This window comes from Nicotiana tabacum, chromosome 22 (genome assembly GCF_000715075.1).
Source record: "Nicotiana tabacum cultivar K326 chromosome 22, ASM71507v2, whole genome shotgun sequence".
Lineage (NCBI taxonomy): Eukaryota > Viridiplantae > Streptophyta > Magnoliopsida > Solanales > Solanaceae > Nicotiana > Nicotiana tabacum.
Window position 1 is genome coordinate 196,140,692 of NC_134101.1, and position 19,709 is coordinate 196,160,400.

Consider the following 19,709-nt stretch of genomic DNA (forward strand, 5'->3'; position numbering starts at 1 on the left):
AAGGACAATCGAAAGGGGATTTATTTATTTATTTCAGAGTCGCCACTTGGGAGATTTAGGGTGTCCCAAGTCACCAATTTTAATCCCGAATCGAGGAAAAGAATGACTCCATATTACAGTCTGCGTACCAGAAATCTAGATAAGGAATTCTGTTAACTCGGGAGAAGGTGTTAGGCATTCCCGAGTTCCGTGGTTCTAGCACGGTCGCTCAACTGTTATATTCGGCTTGATTATCTGATTTTATACAAATGTGAACTTATGTGCCAATTTTATCTTTTAACCGCTTTTATCATTCACTGTTATTTTTATAGGACTTGCAACGTCGTGAAAACATATCTCGAACCACGTTACATCAATGCACCCGTGGTTATTGACATATCTCGACTCAGTTGAGATTTGGATTTGGGTCACATAAATGTGCACCCGAATTTAGGGAGATATCATTATTAAAGTCGCGCCTAAAGCAACTAGCGCATTATTATTTTGGGGTAGGGCCGTGAAATTTGCTAAACGGCCCGTCCCGGAATCTAAGTATTTAATACATATATTTTGTGAGGGCCCCGCAATTTGTCCCTTTTATTTGGCGAGGCTCGCCTCATTTTATTATTATTATTTTTTAAAAGAATTTACAACGTTATGGAAATGCATCTCAGACCACGTCACAATCAATGTACCCGTGATTAGAAACACATTTCGACTCCGTTGAGACTTGGATTTGGGTCACATAAATGTGCACCCGAGTTAAGAAGGTAACATTATTAAATACACGCTTAAAGCAACTAGCGTATTGTTATTTTGGGAAAGGCCGTGAAATTCGCTAAGCGGCCTGTCCCGAATTCTAAGAATTTTAATAAGGTTCCTATTAGTCCTAACTTTGCTAACGTATTGTTATTGTTATTAAACCCAACTTCTATTACTAACAAATGAGAAATAAGGTTTAAACGCTAGTAGTCATGATTTTTCATTCAGACGTTCACACACCTATTACAACGAGAGTACATAATATATGCAAGCACATATGTTCGCAACAAATCACTGGATGTCAAATTGTTCCCTTAATAAACACAAATATATGCATAGAAGTAGACATTCTCGTAAAAAAACTTAAGTTCACAATATGTTCTCACATTTACTTTAAGCATATGCAGTAACTAATCATAAGATGAACATTTTTAACAAAAACGACAAAAAATGCATTGTTGACATTCATCTTAAACCATAATATGCGAATCGAACGAAATGAAACAAAGGACGAAGAACACTAACCTTCGAACCTCGACAAACCTAGAACGACAAATAGCGCCCCCGACGGAACTTCGAACCTGACCTCACTAAACGAAGAAACAATGACGAAACCTCGGACAAACACCTCGGCGAGCAAAAGCAACCTCACCGGAAAAACAGAAAGCTCGGACCAAAGTCGACCTCGACGGAAAACAGAAAACTCGGCAAGGTAGAATCGCGGCAACCAACAGCTGCCAGGAAACGCAGCAACGACTGCTTGGCACGCAGCGATAGCTACTCGTTGGACTGGAAATGGTGAAATGACTGGTTTTCGTTCGGGCTGTGCGTGGAGCTGTCGAATTGGGGAGGTTTCGCGGGTGGTGGGGAGCTGGTGGCCTAGCTGGTAACGGCAATGGCTGGGGGACTGTTTGGTCAGTCGGGAAGGTGACGGGATGAAGGGAGCTGGGCGACGGTGGTCGTGGTGGGTTTGGACGTGGTGTTTGGACGTTGGCGGAGGGTCAGTGACGACGAACAGCAGTGTCGTCGGGGTAGTGGTCGAGGACTGAGCTAGTAACGGCAACAATGGCGGATTCAAGGAGGAGGAAGGCGATGGTCGTTATTGTCGCGACTGGTTTTAGTTACGATGGGGTGAGGGCTGCTGACGGGTTGACGATGCTACTGCCGGACTGGTTTGGGTAACAATGGTGGTTTGTTGACGGTGGTGATGGAGGAGGCAGAAGGGGTGGTTGTTTGGGTGGTTTGACGGAGGTGGAAGCAGGTGGTTAGGGTTGTTTGGTTCTTCTTCTTTGTGAAGAAGAAGATCAACAGTGTATCCGTTCTTTTTTTTAAAAAAAAAAATTCCAAGTCCCCTCTCTTTTAGCTTTGCCCGTGCATTTGTAAGCCTCTGCCAAGAAAAATGAGCCCCACGCGTGGTGGGGTTCGAGACTTGTGTCCCCCACGCGTGGTGGGGTTCCCTGTGTACGGTGTTCCGTCCGTGTTCCCCACGCGTGTCCCCTCACGTGTGGTGGACTCGAATTATTATGGGCTAGGTCCGAAATTAGGCCTAAAATCGGGTAGTTTGAACCCAAATATTATTCTTTTGCCCGGACCCGAGAAATAGGAACACGACGTTGCTTAACTGATTATGTAAGCAAAATAACTACAAAAAATAAGACTAATAATTAACACAAAACTAGATCTTTTTTTTAATATTTTTTCAAGATTAAAATAACTACAAAATACTAATAAAACTATTTTTTTGTAATTTTCGTTTTTAATATAAAGATAAAATATAAAGTAACATTTTTTGTATTTTTCAAAATTAAAATGACTATAAAACATTAATAGAACTATATTTTTGGTAATTTTCGAAATTATATAAAGTACAAAAATAAAGTACAATTTTTGCATTTTTTCAAGTTTATGAGAAATACATAAACTAAAATTTATATATATTTTTGTAATTTTCCTCTTTTGCGACGAAAATAAAGTAAAAATAGTCAAAATAGTTATATTAGACCTAAATTAAATATTTAAGCTAAAAATGTGAAAATTCTCGGGGAGGGTCAAAAATCAGGTGTCTACAGGCTGCATCGACGTTGAAGTTATACTCTGATAATCTTGGTGCTTCCCTTCCCTTGAGCGGCCTGTCGAAACTGTTTTTGCTCATCAGACCTCGGCTATTGGACCCTCAATCCCTTCTTTTTTCATTCCTTATAGAATTGCGCCCGAGCCCGTTTCCCCTTCGATCTGTGATGTACGGTTGACACCGATCTCGGACTTGGCCTTGATTCATGATCGACGACCCTCTTAGACCTGTCATCAGTTCTAATGGGATAAACGGACCCAGAAGGGGCTCCGAGTTGGTCATCTTTGACTCTGATTTTTTATTGGCACCTGTTGCGGACGTTGGCCAAATTACCGTTAGGTATTCTACTAAATTTTGTTTCAGCTGCTAGGGGTTAAGTCCTTGAGTGAATTCCTGAACGGCCCAATCGTCCGCAACCGGAGACAAGTCCATCCGTTCCATTTGAAACCTTAACTCGAACACCCTGAGCATCTCGTTGTCTCTTTGCTTAAACTTGAAAAGGTACGATTTCCTGGTCTCTACCTTGATGGCCCCACATGAGCCTTTAAAAAAGCATCCGCGAGCATAGCGAACGAATCTATAGAATTTGGGGGCAGGTTGTGGTACCACATCATCGCTCCCTTTGGCAGAGTCTTCCCGAACTTCTTTAATAATACTAACTCAATTTCATCGTCTTCCAAATCGTTACCTGATGGCGCATATGTAGGAGGCCACATGCTCATTCGGATACGTGGTTCTGTTATATTTTAAAATATCAGGCATACAAAACCTCTGCGAGATTGGCTTTGGTGCATGCTCGGAGGAAAGGCTTTTGGACAAATTTCTTGGAGTTCAGGCCTTTCAATATCGGCGGCGCTCCTGGATTTGATCAACCCAGGAGTTATATGTCTCCACATTCTTCTCGTTTGCCTCAACAAAAAAATTCGCCTGATTCCACCCGTTTCGTTAATGCTTCAAGAATTTTCAATATACTTTGGGCTAACAACAGACTCATCTTCACCCGGCCTTTCGATGATTTGCTCATTTCTTCGGGTATTTTCCCGAGATGGTTCGGGCTCCACCCTGCTGGGGGCGCGGGTTTGATTTTGCAGTTGCGCTATCGCCGCCTATTGAGCCTGCAACATTTCAAAGATCAATCGCAGACTGACCCCGTCGCCTTTGCCTTTGCCTTCGGGCACTCCTAGAGCCATTGGTCGGGCTCCTCCGCGAATGCTATTCTTGGGGTCGGTAGGCAGGTTGGCGTCAATGGCTACCTGCGAATTAGCATCGACCGGGTCTACGACTGGGACTCCGTTGGGATCAGCAGGGGGCACCTCATTGCTAGGCATCAAATAGTTATTTTCTCCATGATAGCCAAACCCATCCTCAACGTTCAAGTGAGTGGACTGAGGATTTAACAATTTTAAGCTGACTTGAAATTGAAACCTTAAAGAACAAATGTGAAATAGAGCGTGTTATGGAGATTTGTATCAAACCACCACTATTATCCTTAGCCCCACGGTGGGCACCAAACTGTTTACCCTTAAAACGGATAACAATTAAATTTGTATGTGGTTTTAAGGATATGTGGATTGATTTAACACAAGTAATCAAGAATGTTAGATAAACGAATTAAAGATAAAGTAAATAACCAAACCAGTTGTGGCGTTGAGTCCGGGCTCGGATTTAAGCTTAACAATAGTTCTGCCCTCGACCGGACCCTCGATTCGAAGCCATATGAGTAAGAAGAACTATGATTAAAATAAGAACTTTTCAATAGAAATTAGAGAAATAAGTTTGTATTGCCTTGATATGCGTGTCACAATGTGTCCATTGAATAAAAAACTTACCCTTTATATAATAGGGGAGTTTTACCCCTAGTACAATTCTAGAAAAGGTAAAAGTCCTCCTTGTACATCAGTCACTGATACACTACCGAGATTCGTGCCATGATATCCGGTTGGGTGCGGATATCACAGCCCTCTATTACTCGTGTGTAACCGTTTGTAGTGCTTTCCAAGGTCTTGGAGCTTGTTCCAGGTTCAGGGGTGTCATCTTGTCAGGCCCGGTGGCGAGCACCCCATTTCAGCCTCGATTCAAAGGGTCCTCGGATTCGGTCTCTACCACATGCCCTCACACTTCTTACTTCGTTTGACTCTCTGGGAACTCAGGGCATGTGCTAACCCCGAGTTCACTCGTATACATCTCCTTTGTTGGAGAGCTCGTAGGATTTTGCAAAGTCAGCATGAGTATCTCTTTGTATCACAAAATGTGAATCCATATGATGTGCATCCGCCTCATCCCTGTCAAATCGCTCTGTTAACTATATAGTTTTAGTTGTGTAAACGAATGTTGCAAAAGAATAAATGGTATCTTTCACAGCATAAATTTTTTTATTTGAACTAATTAATAGAAGATCCAACTGTAAATTTATTTTTATCCAATTCACGTAAATATAATCTAGAATTTATTATGTCTTGTTTATAAAATAATGAAAAAATATTTTAACTAATACGTAGAAAAAACTAGTTAAATACAAAATTGTTGTAGCAGGTCATCCTCATAAAAAATTCTCATGACAATAGGAGCAGCAAAATAGTAGGTTTAAGGGGAAAATTCATATTTAATGAAACATATAAAAAAAAATATTAAAAAAAACAACTTTTGAATGTTATTATAGCATGTAATTACGTGTTTTGTAAATTGGATTTGTACTAATCATCACTTAACTATCTATCCGCACCCATCCCCACTAATAATCAAACACAAAGCTTGCAAGGTGGACAAAGGGGAAGACAATTAAAGAATTGGATATGAACACCCAACTCTCTGTTTCTTTCTTACGGCAGCTTAAGAATAAGAAACGTAAGAGACTTGAATTCAGATCACAGCACAAAAAAAAAACAAAAAAAAAACACTAGAAGAAAATTGCTTTTCATTTGCTAAATTTTGGCAGACAAAATTTCCTAGCATATGAGCTGGTGGAGGTAGCAAAACAGATAGTAGGAATTTTGAACAACGTAAGCACTTCAAGATGCAAATAAATGAGCCTTTAATACCATACTAAATGGGCATTAAATATTGTTATGCCCTTTTTTCTGATCAAGAATATCAAATCATTAAAAGCACACACTTCAGCTGAATATTCCTAACTTGTTAACATCAATGGGTTTCATCTCTGCACTCATTGCACACTATAAGATTCTATAACAAATCAAGCCATCACTTGTCTCTACTATTACTCGACTCATATTTATGAGCAACAGCAGATAAGATCTAGCTTTATGCCCTGCACCAACAAAGAACCAATTACTCTATGGCTAGTTATTATGGCTGGAAAAGAAAAGAACAAAAGGAACATTTTAAAACAATTCAACGAAAGAAGGGAAATAAACGGAAAGGAGATTATTGGTTATTTTGATTTCCTTGTGAGCAATATCTGCAGTGTTGGAAACATAGGTTAAAAATAGCACACATACTTTTACGGACATGCATGCAAGCTCAATATTATATCAAGTAATAACAGATCCTTTTATATCATACCTAAAGTTAGAGCTGAATCTGCATAGTTGATAGATGATAATCCATTTTACAGGACTGCTTGCCTGAGAATTTTTAGGACTAAAAGATGGACTAAATGACCAACCAGTTGCATCTAAAAGAATTGATCTCCTATACAGTTTGCTTGACATTGAATGTCTCGCTCTTGTTTGATATGTTCATTCAGTTCTAAGATAAGTATAACAAGTATACCAAGTGGAAACTAGCTCATGGTAGGTGACCTAACCAGTGCCTCATGGCAACATATAATTAACCTTATCCAAGGTCGTTGAAGTTAAAGCACTTCAAAAGCATGAAAGGGAAAAGTGCAAGCATGACCAAAATGCTGCTACAAGAAAAGAGGAAAAGAAACAATTTTTTTTTCATTACAGTGGTTTCCGGACTTTCTTCTTATCGTCTTTTAAGTTTCTAACAGTATTAGCCAATAATTGAAACATCTAATGGTGATTCGCAAGGATGCTAAGGAACGCAAGAGCCTCAAATTGAATGCTCATTTCTGCGGTCACGCCATGCCAATGAGTCTGCCATGGTGGGCCGCACCTATCATATTGTGATATAGCTGCACCAAAGTTGATATTTCCTTACCCAAGTCTAAACTGATTGTACTGGCTCTCAACCTTGACTAGAAAATTGTTGCTATCTTTTCTAGGAATCTTTGTATAGTGTCGTAGGTCCAGAAACTGTTTTCTTTTTTAAGGCACAAGCAAACGAACTAAGGACACATCATGTTTAAGATGGTAGATCTCCTTTCTGGGAAGCATTTTCCAACATCAGAAGTCTCAACAAAATAAAAGACAACCAAAACGAGGATCAAATAGTAAGTGCAATCAATCATTCACAATTTGAAAAATAATTCTCAAGATAGGGTAAATTTCCTTATGAGTTGGTTTTAATATGACTCCCAGTTGGTATAGAGTATATTTCCCTTCAATAAGGCTTCTAATAACAATGAAGACAACCTACTTCCCCCAAACAAACTACAACAACAACAACAACCCAGTATAATTCCACAAGTGGGGTCTGGGGAAGGTAATATGTACGCAGACCTTTTCCCTACCCCGAGGGGCAGAGAGGTTGTTTCCAGGAGACCCTCGGCTTAAGAAAGCGACAAGAGACGATATATTAGTACTATCAATAGACTCATAATAAAATAATATAAAATAACATAAAATAACATAACATAAAATAAAATAACAGCAATATAAGAAATATAGGAAGTACGAAAAAAATGGAAGATATAACAATATCCAGCAGATAAAGCCCTGCATCAGTAGCTGACCAATAGCATTCTAAGACTAACTCCTGACTGGCTAGTCTCACTCTAATGCGCTGTAGAAATACTCATAACTTCCCCCTAGCCTACAACCTTAATGCTCGACCTCCACACTTCCCCCAAACAAACTACACCCCTGAAAATCATGTTACTAAGGTAATGATTGCTTAACCGCAAGGAATGACCAAGCTCCCCCCAAGGTATGAGAAATTATAATAACCCGACCGGTCGTTTTGAGTTCTAGAATTCAATTCTGTGATTTTAGACCTTGAGTAGCTTCATATAATGTATTATAACTTGCGAGTATGGTTAGTTTTGTTTTCCGAGAGGTTTGGAAGCGGTTCGGAAGAGTAATTCTTAATTTGGAAGCTTTAAGTTGGAAGACTTGACCAAGATTTGACTTTTGAGTGAACGAGCTCGGATTGGTGATTTGAAGGTTCCAATAGGTTTCTATAGTGATTTTAGACTTGTACGAATATTTGGTTCGGGCCTCGGGTGGCTTGGAAATGATTCTTACACTTCTAGTTGAAAGTTGGAATTTACGAACTTAAGAGAATTTCATAATTTGGATTAATCTTTGATTCTTGGTTTTGATGTTGTTATTCGTGTTGAGTACTTTGGACAAGTTCGTGGAAGGTATACAGATTAGTTCTTGAGATTGGACGGGATCTCGATGGGCTCGGCTGAATTTCGGGGTGGTTTCGGATCATTTTGAGCCATTTTGGAATTGCTGATTTCTAGTGTCAGTGAAGTGAATCATGATCGCAAGGCTTGTGCCATGATCACGTAGAAGGAACTTGGCAGGCGAAGTTTTGTTCTTCGCGGTCGCGAGGAGGACCGTGATCGCAAAGTGTTGGGTGGTACAGCATCACGGTCACATGGGTTTTGTCCACGTTCGCGTAGAGGAGCTGGGCCGGGGGAGGTTAAGTGCACCATGGTCGCGAGGGTTTGACCGCAATCGTGTAGGGGGGCCTGGCTGATCATCGCGATCGCTTGAGGAGCATATGCGATCGCATAGAAGGAAATTTGGCCTAGATCAGTTTGTGCATCGCGATCGTATGAATAGCAGTCGTGATCGCGAAGAAGGAAATATTGTCAGGGTATTTTATGTCCAGAATTTCGAAAACTGGTCATTTTTCACTATTTTGAGTTTTGAAGAACGAGAAAATGCGATTTTTTGGAGATGGATTTCACCCATATCTTGAGGGTAAGTAATTTCTACTTGATTTTGATCATATACCTTATTTCCCATGGATTTCTATACCTAAAACATAAAAGTGTAATTTGGGATTTTTCTATAACTTAAGAGAATTTTGAGGTTTTGAATATCGATTTGGATGCAGAATTGAAAAATAATCACATATTTGGACTCATGGGGTTATGGGTCATTGAGATTTGGTCTTGCTTTCAGATTTTGACAATGTGGGCTCGTGTTGACTTTTGTTGACTTTTTGGGATTTTGATTGAAGCTCTATTGATTGGGATTGCTTCTTTTAGCATTATTTGACTTTTTGCTAAATGATATTTGGTTAGGTTTTGGGCAATTGGAGGTCAAGAACAAAGGAAAGATGCGATATGAGTTGAGACAAGCCCGGATAAGGTAAGTATCTTGCTAAGCCTCGATTGAGGGAATGTTTTTCTAAAAATAGAATTATTTGCTACGTGTTATGTGTTTTTAGGGTGACATATATGCGAGAGAACGAGCGTATATGCGGATACCGAGGTTATACCATATTATAGGTAGAGTTTAGGCTTCTTTAATCCTGGATCAGATGTGTATTCTTCTTAACTTAAGCTCTATTTGATTTTACAACTACGTGGGCACAATCATTCATGCTAGAGATCATGTTTTAGCTTATGAAATTTTATTTGAGCTCGATGAACTATTTTTGAGATTGTTGAGATACTTGATATGCGTCGTGGTCACACGTTATATTATAAACGTGCATCCATACTTGTTATTCTTGTGATATACCTTTACTGTAGTATGACGACTTGAGTTTTCATATTGATGTTAGAGATTATATTTAGGCTTTTGGTGCTTAATTGGACATAATAATTATTTGGAGGATGGATTATAGGTTGGGGTCGTAGTCATTCGATACACATAGGCACACTTCATGCCTAGAAATCATCTCTTGTACACATGCATGCATTTCTGCATAGTTATTTCTCTGCACATGTGCATCGTACATGCTTATCTCCTATTCATGTGTATTGGTATTGATTCTGTGGAAAGGATTGAGTCTTCAGCATGTATTGACATCCTACACTCGTGTAGAAATTCATGCATAAATTGACATATGTACATTCATGCATTTTTAGCATGTAACTTGTTAGTTGATTGTTGAACACTTGGAAAGTGTCGGATTTGATGTATATATGGTCTTTATCATGCATTGACACGTAGACTCATGTTGGATCATTCGTATAAATGCTATCGAAAAATTTCTGAGAAAATGGATCTTTATCATGCATAGTCCCTTTGCGATCATGTAAAAGTACTTGACTTAAGTTATTTAGTGTACATTTCCTTGATATGCAGATTTGGTGCATTTGTACATGCTTTGATCTGGTTACTTGAAAAGCATGCTTATTACCTTCTTCTTGAATTGTGCACCTTATTGCTGATATCCGATGTTATTTGGCTATTTCTTGGATATTTCTCTATTATTGTATACGCTTATGAGTTGCACGGGTTATATAAAGTGAGTATCTTTTGACTAAACCATGTCACTACTTCGTTGAAGTTAGTCTTAATACTTACTGAATGCATAGGGTCGATTGTACTCATACTATACTTTTGCACCTTGCAAGCAGATTTTGGAGCTAAGCTGTTGTGGAAGACGAAGGCTAGCATTTAAGATATACCAACGTTCCAGTTGCAAGCTACTATTTTGTTCATGGTAGTTTTGGGCTTGTATTTCTGTTTATGTATATTCCAAATGTAAGTTTCTTCATATTAGTTTTGTAAGGTCTTCATATTAGTTTTGTACTCCTATTCTTAGTCGCTCATAACTTGTACTGTCAGTCCTTGGGATAATTGTATTGATTTTCGCATTTTTATTCCACTATTTATTTGATGATTTCAGTTCAAGCTGTGTGATATGTTGGTGGGCTTACCTAGCGGGTTGAGTTAGGTGCCATCACGACTTGGTGAGATTTGGGTAGTGACAGAAATAGTTATCAACGTTTTCCAAACTTAAGCTCTTGGCACTGCTGCAACTGGTTTAGGCTTGGATGTGAGTCATGTGACTGATGTTAACTAATTTACAACAAGCCCTGATATGTTAAGACATGAACATGTGGACCAACTGAACTACTGGTAGACCAAGCATCATTGACATGACATCTGGTGAGTCTGCCATTACTGAAGTGGGAAAAAAAGTCTCAAGCTTTCTCATCAACATCTATAGGCTGTCTAGTCAAGTGATCATGGACGCATTGACCCTTACAACATAACCCAACAGAAGAGCCCCAAGCTATATAGTTAGAACCACCAACTAAAGGTTTCGAAGTAATCATGGGACTCGAGTGTCTGAATCCTGTGTTTTTTGGAACCGAAAACATCAAACCTTTAATCTATCGCGACGAAGAGTATTAAAAAGTCAAACCTCTTGTCCCATTACCCACCAAGGTCCAAAAACATCTTCCCACGTGAATGAGAAAGAAATAAATATTCTTTCACATGGTAACAGTTAAAGGGCCATGGTATTCAAATTTCCTAGAGGCTCACCCTTATAACAATAATCTGAATAATATTTCCATGACACTAACATTCTTGGAAACTTTTCTGCAAAATATGATTATTACGAACAAGGTACACATTGGTAATGCATATTGGATTAAACCAATTCACAGTTCAGGCGATCTGCATCTTCCAATAATGCATCCACAGTCCATAGACAAGATGCAAATCTATCTTCCCTAAAGGAAATAGCAAAAATAAGGTATGCGAAATTTTGTCAGAGGAACCAGACCATAAAATTATTTAGAGCAATTAGCTAAGGTGCTAGAATGTAAATATTCAGTTAATGACAACTGCATTTCCATGTCCTTAATTAACATATACACAAATATAAAATGAAAAAGTAACAAGGTGAAAAACACATACCTAAATCTAATACCGCAATTTCATCTTGTTGGAAGGAGTATGGCCTAGTCTTTTTCGTGCGGAGGAATGAGTTCATCTTCTCAACAGCAACAACTAAATCCTATATAAGTATTTCAGCACTTTAGTGAGAGGGTGGGAGCCATAGAACATGAATACAATAGAACAAGAAAGATAAAACAGCACAAGGAAAATTTAAAAAAAGGAAGAAAAGCATTACAACGATCCAAAAAGCAATTTTGCCGGTCAAGGCGAAAATAAGTATAGCTACTTACAAATAAGCATCTTCTACAAGGCTTAGAGCAGTAGAGTAATCGCTGAAAGTAGGGTTTCCCTTCTGTATGTCTAGAAAATGGAAGGGCATTACTCCAAATGGAGTATCATGGATTATCCTGAATTTCATAAAGAGTATAGTTCTAATAGCTAAGAACCACGATGTAAATACAATGCAAGAGAAAAGTCTAATGGCAAGAAGTGACATTAGTATAAATACAGTATCTAATATTTAACTCAACTGGCCCAATACTTGACTCTACTCTGACATGCCCACACACAAATACACACTTGCGCACATACAACATGAGAAAAATGTATGCTTGATCTGTTGGTGTAATTTATATTAAGCCTAGACCGCTTTGGAAACAAGAGGAGTTGAAAACTTGTGCTTACGCTAACAAGTGAATCATCCCTCAAGTTCGAAGAAACAGTACTTAATCTAAAAAGAATTTGATAAGATTTTAAAACAAAACTGTAGATCTTGAAGCCTAGTTTCCTACGGTTCAAATGGTTTGTTATTTGGAGTCTGCTACGCAAAAGTAAGGCCATGTTACCAAAATTTCACAAGCTGACAAAATTCAGCATGATACACTAGGTTTGGGAAAATTTCATTTAGATCACAGGTTCAATTGAGATGTTCTTGTGAGAAATGAAATAAGGAAAAGGAGATTGATAGAGAAACAATTCTTGACTACTCTCCCAAGCTATTTGGTGTTAATCGAGCATGCACTTATTCCAAACTAGGAAAGGAATCAAGGCTACATAATTACAAATACGCAATATCTCCCTTATTGATTTTAACTAATATACACAATATTCTTAAATTCCCCCTCAAGCTAGTGCATACAAGTCGTATGTACCACTTCATCAAAAAAAGAAAATGTCGTATGTACCAAGCTTATTATAAATGAAACTAAATTGAGTACCAACAAAGGACTAAGATAAAATATCTGCAAGCTGATCATTTGACTCCAAAAACTTTGTGACGATATCTCATGAGAATATCTTTTTTTCAAGTGGGCGTCGATCTCTATGGTTAGTGCTCTCATGAAATGACTGATTCGATGCAATATGAAGAGCATCTTGATCATCATACGCAAATTTCATCGCGTGTTTGAGTAGTTGTTCGATCAAAACTAGTTCACAAGTTGTCAAAGCCATCACACGACTTACTGCTTCTACACTAGATCGACAACCACATTTTGTTTCTTACTTTTCATAAGACACTGAATTACCGCCAACGAGAACACAATATCTAGAGGTAGACCGTTCATCAGAACTTGTCCAACCAAATCTGCATCTATGTATTCGACAAACTGCCCATGGCCTCGATCCTCAAAACGTAATCCTTTTTCCTATGGCTGATTTTACGTGTCGAAGAATGCGAACAACTGCATCCCAACGATTATCACATATAGAGTCCATAAACTGGCATAAAATATTCACTGGAAAAGCAATATCAGGTCAAGTCACGGTGAGACAATTCAACTTACCCACCAACCGTCTATGGTTCCAGGATCACTAAGGGGCTCCCTGAACCGGTAGAAATTTTGCATTCAAAGCTATGTTAGTATCAATGGGTCTACCATCTGTCATTCATATTTCCTCAAAAATGTCTAAAGCATACTTTATGTTATGAGATGAGATATCCTAATTTAGACTACCTCAATGCTTAGGAAATACTCCAATCTGCCTAGATCCTTAATCCGAAAGTATTCAAAGAGATGCTGCTACAATTTAGTTATACTATCTTGACCATTGTCCATGATAACTATATCATCAATATAAACTACCAAATAATAAACTAATTTGGAGCAATAAGCCGACAGAATATAGAATGATCCGGCTCACTATTGACTCAGACCAAACTTCTGAATAATTGTGCTGAACTTACCAAACAATGTTCGAGAAGACTGTTTCAGACCATATAAGGACTAACGCAATCAACACACAAGACTACTAGACTCCCGCTGAGCAACAAAATCATGTGGTTGCTCCATATACACTTCATCCTCAAAATCACCATAGAGAAAAGTACTATGCGTCCAACTGATAAGAACCCGATGGCAAACAGCAAGCATGGATAGAAAAAGGCGAACATATACAATTTTATCCACGGGAGAAAATGTATCATTGTAATCAATTCAAAAAATTTAGTATAACCCTTGGCACTAGACATGCCTTAAGTCAATTAGTTGCACCATCGAAGCCAACTTTGACCGTATATAATCACTGACAACCAACAGTAGATTTACTTAGAGGTAGAGGAACAAGTTACCGAGTACCACTATGGTGGAAAATAGACATCTCCTCAACCATAGGATATCAGCATCCTGGATGAGAGAGGGATTCACATGTAGCTTAGGGTACAAACAGAAGACAAGGATAACACAAAGCCATAATGATGAGATGATATATGATGATCACTCAAGCAGACATAATTGGGATTAATTAAGTAGAGCAAATATCTTCTTAAGGGCAATAGGAGGACTGGGGAGATAAATCTGCAACAGGCAAGGGATGTGATGCAGGGCATGTTGTCTTTTGGACACGATATGGAGTGATTGCGACAATAATAAGTCAACTGAGGTGGAGCTGGAGAAATTATATGAGATGTTAGAGGAGAATGATTGTTGTGAGAGCAGAAGGAAGCGTGCATATAGAGTCTTCAAAAAAAGGTTTGTGTAAGGCATGAGAGATGTCAAGATAGTCAGAAAAAGATGTGAATTAAGGTTAAGTCTGAGAAAAGGTGACATCAGCTGACATAAGGTAATAACACAAACCAGTTGAATTGCAGCGGCATGTCGATATCCCTTCTAAATCTGAGAATAACCATGAAACACATATTTGAGTGCGAGGAGTTAATTTGTCTTTCCAAGGGATTAACTTATGAACAAAACATGTGCTGTGAATGTGGGAATAAAACTTATATTTCCAAGGGATTAAGTTGAACAAAAACATGCTGTGAATGTGGAATAAAACTATGTACGGAAACTGATTTTGGATAACTGAGGAAGGCTTACAATTAACCAATTAGAAGATGTGAGAACCGTAGACATGTCTCCCACGTTATATGTGGACGTAGCAATATAATTTCATAGTCATTCTTTCACCGCGATGGACTTGTGGCAGTTTTCTAAAGAACGAGATCTTCATGTAAGAATCTAATTCTTCAAGGAAGTAGGATCTGGATTAAATACAGGAAAAAAAATTCACTTTGCTGTTTAGGATAAGAATTTGAAAATTTGGCTCGCAAAAATAGACCCAGAGAAATCAAAAAACTGGGGAGGTAACTGCTAAGGTGGCACTCTAACAGGATAAACGACATGTCAAATTACGTGGTTTATGTGCTGACTGGATAACATCTAGGCCAATAAGCACAGCCACGTGGACTTAGCTGACTGGACTGACATGCTGGAAGCTGAGGAGTATTTACATCGCATTGGCATGGACTGACAAATGCCATGTGTTGCTGACATTCCATACATATGGCACCAATTGGGACGGGTTTGGCATGTGTCCATGTGACTTTACACTCTAGCGAGTGGCTGAGACTGTGGCGGCACTTGCAGGCGCATCCTATGGTACAATAGTGTACGATTTGGATCAGTGCCAAGACCAAACACCTAATATAGTCGATTGAACATTTGGTAACGTGACTAACAGGAAGTTCAAGGTAGTGAATGAACCACTTCACAAAATTTTCTAAAAAGTATTATGTTGACTATGTCGACCTAGACTCTGATATTTTCCCTCCTTAGCTTTGATACTCTGTGAAATAAAGAGATAAGTAGATAACTATTTTTCTTGATTATAGAAAAACTCAACACATGGTGTCTCGTTATATAGGAGTTGCTAACCTATTCTAATGAGGTCAATTCTAATTTACAAGGTTCTATTACTACAAAATAATCTCCCAATTAAAACAAAATGTCTAGAATAATTTTGACACGATTTTGTACAATAGATCTGGCATATTCTTTATAAGTTTCATTCACGTTCCACTTTTTTGTGCTCCATGGCTGGAAAACAAGAAGCGAGAAAGAAGTTGGAAAGCGGAAAAAAAGAAAAAGGAAAAGGAAAGAGAAGATAAAAGGTGGTACCTTTTTCTTCTTTTGATATTTTATCAAGCTTTGTCAATTTGAAAGGAAAAACAAATCATGAACTTTAGCATATAAAACGTAGATCTTGTGTGTATTCTCACTGTTCAAAGGTTATGTGCCACAACCTAAGACTGAAGGAAAAACAATAACTAAGCCTCAACCCCAACCCCGAACAATTTGGGTTCGGTTATATGAATCCACACTGACCATGTACTCCTAAGACTGAAGGAAGTACCCGCATTTTACGTACATAAATCATTTGAGGTTCAAATCAATTAAGGTAATACTTGATGGAAGTAAACATTGTTTTGAAGTTGTTATACTTTAGCTTTTAATAATTGACATTCCTTTAGGTGCCTCAGCAACTTCTCTTATAAAGATCTTAAAGCACAAGGTCATGCCACCCTCCAAAGCTACTAAGATAATACTTGCGTACTTCTTCTTTTTAGTTGCTAGACAAACATTTTATGCATATTTTCCACATTCCAATGTAGGCCATGTTGAAAGTTTATCTAACAAGTAAAATCCTCATGCGTGAATATTTGCATCAGAGCATATTCCTTAGTCTGCTCAGTGTCTACTTTAAAACACTTTTTGTCTTTAGGATAAGACTAGCAAGAAAATGAGATCACCAATAGCAAAACCTCACCTGCCATGAAGCTAAACTCTTCAAATGTTTGGGGAGGTTTTCATAGTCATTTTCTGACACAGTTATCAACGACTGAATATCTTCAGATGACTTTAATTCATCATTCATTTTCCCTATGTTCAGAAAGGCAAGAAACACATCTTAGACACCATGTTGTACTAAGCCTACCAAGGCAATGGAGTGGAGGGCCAAGTTTTGTACCATCACTACTGTCCTGCTTCTTCTCAATTGCTAGATATAATCCCTCTTTCTCATATGTAGTGTTAGCTGCAAATCAGAATACAGAAGAGACAAAGGAAAATATCTCAAGTTAGAACATATCATACATGAAAACTAGAGCAAAGCCATCTAGAAACTTTCCTCCTCCAAACAAATCTAAAGCATAGTTTGAAAGAAAATGGGAAATAATTTTTACTCATATGTCCAGATACATCCTTAAAATGCCCATTGGGAATGAACATCACATATGTAATATAAATCTACAAGTGAAGAATCTAATGCAATTTACACCTCAAAAAAAATTCTTAATACTCCATCCAGATACGGCAATTTGGTTTCTAGTATGAAACTCACCTTCAGATGCTATGGTAGCTAGGCAAACATCAGAAAGACCAAGGTTCTGCAAATTCAGAGAATCATCCAGCCTAAAAATGTTAAGTAGCACAGACAATAATCTCCTTGCTTCAAAACAATCGTTCATAATTCAATTATAAGCAAGTTGATGGTGCTGAATTTCTTCTTTGTTCATCAGATTATTCTGTTTTTTTCCAGGAGAGATGAAAACAAGTGAAAACCCCTGATTTTCTGGCAGAAGAAAGACATGTCGAGCATGGAGCTGCACTGAACTCACCAAGTGCAAGAATATCCATTACTGTGATTCTGCTAAAAGCCGAAAAGTTTAGGAGGATTCAAGTAGAAGACTTGTGCTTAATTAAATGAGATAAAACAATCATAAAGGATACAAAGGATCATCTTCAATTTTCTTCAAGTCTAAGCTGCAGTCAGGTGATAAATCTTCCCAAACTTTTGCATCTTCTTCTTCTCCTTCAATGTCTTCATCAATAAGATCGACTTGTGCAGCAAAGAAAATAGCAAACCAGCCAATAAGCAATTAGTAAACAAAATAAAATGATTAATCATTCAAAGTTAAGGCAGAATGATAAAAGAGAACCAGAACTCCTCATATTCCCCAGTATGGCAATCTTACATGTTACAATGTACAAAATACATTGGTGATAAAGTAAAAGGTACAAACTACACAATGCTAATACGAGCTCCAATGGGCGTTCCATATTTAAAATTTTGAAAATTTCTGTGACAAAGAATTTAGAGCTTTTTCCCTTGGACTTCTGCGGACTCGGTACTGGTTTGTTGACCAAAGGGTTATTTGTCACATCACACATATACATATAATTGTTATGAAGATTTCAAAAGAGGTCCCAATCTGGAACAATTTATGTGCGCAATCAAAAAGGTAGACAATAATACACCACCTCTACCAAAAACCACAAGTTAAACGTATCAGTGATCACAACAGAAGGTACATAACACTAATACTAGCTCTAATGAGCATTCCCCAATTTAAAAATATTTTAAAACTTCATGTGAAACTTAGCAGGAAATTCAATACGGGTATGTGACACTCAAAAGACCGACAATCAGTCGAAATCAGTGTACACTTGGCTGATGAAATGATACAATGAGAAGAAAAGATTCACATAGGTAATGCCATTCACTTGGGATTAATGTTTAGCTATTATTGTTACACTTAAAGTAGGTCCGGTGTTAATCAGATAAGCGTGAAATTGACAAAATCTCTAGGTTTGGGGTCCCCAATTTGCCGGTATAAATTCTTGAAGTTTAAGTTTTTTGAGCTGATGGTTTAACAATATTTACACAGTTAGGTCACTTACATGATAAAAATTAATTGGTAACCTGATAACAATGAGAACTAACTTGTTAAAACGGATTAAACTACAGTAATAGTGTCAAAAAAAATTACAATATCAGTTTATTTGACTTAACTCCAAATTTTAATAACCAAAGGAGAATTGTGATGATTTTGGCTTGAATGGAATAGAACTATCACTAAAGAATCATATAGCGGACCACAACATTGACTAATTGATAGACCGAATTTACTTACTAGAAGAAATATAGCCAAGATTATGGAGACGGTCCTGGAGGGAAAGAAGATGAGTTTGGTTCATTTTGAATACTTCATTGCAATGGCCGAGTAGCTCCTCAAACGACACCGTTTCACAAGACATGGACTCCAGCACGTTGAGGTCACCGCTCAGTGACGATACTCTCTGGTTCAAGCTTTGCACAAAGGTCGTCGATGCAGAATCTGTATAAAGCTCAAGCGTTATTTTTCAAAAAATTAAAGGAAAAACTTTATCAGGAAAGTTAATTATACCAAGAGGAATGGGACGACGATCAAGGGACTCTTTGAGAGCGTGGCAGCTGTTTTGGAGATTGTTACAGAAAATGGCTAGGGTTTTGCAGAATTTGCCTATGGACTCGTCCATTCTAAGCTTGAGGAAAAGGAGAAGAAGCTATTGGGTTCTAGTTCTACGCGGGAGTGAAGATTTTTGAGAGAAAAATTACAAGAAAATAAGAAATTCAAAAATAGTCAAATTTACAACTGGTCGTTCAAAAATAGCTCAGTTTCAAAAGTAATTAAAATTTAGCCACTTTTCATGTAAAGATAAATCTGAATGAAAACACTGTTCAAAACCCGAATACGTCAGTATAATATGGTGGAGTTCAAGCATAATATGCTGGAACTCCACCATATTATACTGGAGTTCCAGGATAACTATGCTGGAGCTCCAGCATAATATGATGGAGGAACCCCAGCATAATAGACTGGAGTTCCATCAAGTATAATTGTCCAGTATAATATACTGGAGTTTGGAGCACCGGTGCTCTAGTCTCCAGTA

The 19,709-nt window shown here is 38.0% G+C and overlaps 1 protein-coding gene across 3 annotated transcripts; it reads right to left on the reverse strand.

The window, feature by feature from the left end:
• Positions 1 to 4,643: 4,643 nt before the first annotated feature.
• LOC107819172 (uncharacterized) lies at positions 4,644 to 19,352 on the reverse strand. 3 transcript variants are annotated; one of them, XM_075244754.1, is made up of 8 exons: positions 19,184 to 19,352; positions 18,911 to 19,114; positions 17,727 to 17,835; positions 17,338 to 17,408; positions 16,966 to 17,031; positions 16,765 to 16,877; positions 11,740 to 11,839; positions 4,644 to 5,094 (listed from the first exon to the last, which is right to left on the reverse strand). In XM_075244754.1, the coding sequence occupies exons 1-8, from the start codon at positions 19,293 to 19,295 to the stop codon at positions 5,054 to 5,056; spliced, it is 816 nt and encodes a 271-aa protein (XP_075100855.1). In that variant the 5' UTR covers positions 19,296 to 19,352; the 3' UTR covers positions 4,644 to 5,053. The 3 variants fall into 3 exon arrangements, with proteins under 3 accessions (XP_075100855.1, XP_016500744.1, XP_075100854.1); XM_016645258.2 differs by lacking the exon at positions 4,644 to 5,094 and adding an exon at positions 5,827 to 6,080 and having other exon boundaries at positions 19,184 to 19,351; XM_075244753.1 differs by lacking the exon at positions 4,644 to 5,094 and adding an exon at positions 11,340 to 11,552.
• Between the last annotated feature and the right edge of the window lie 357 nt (positions 19,353 to 19,709).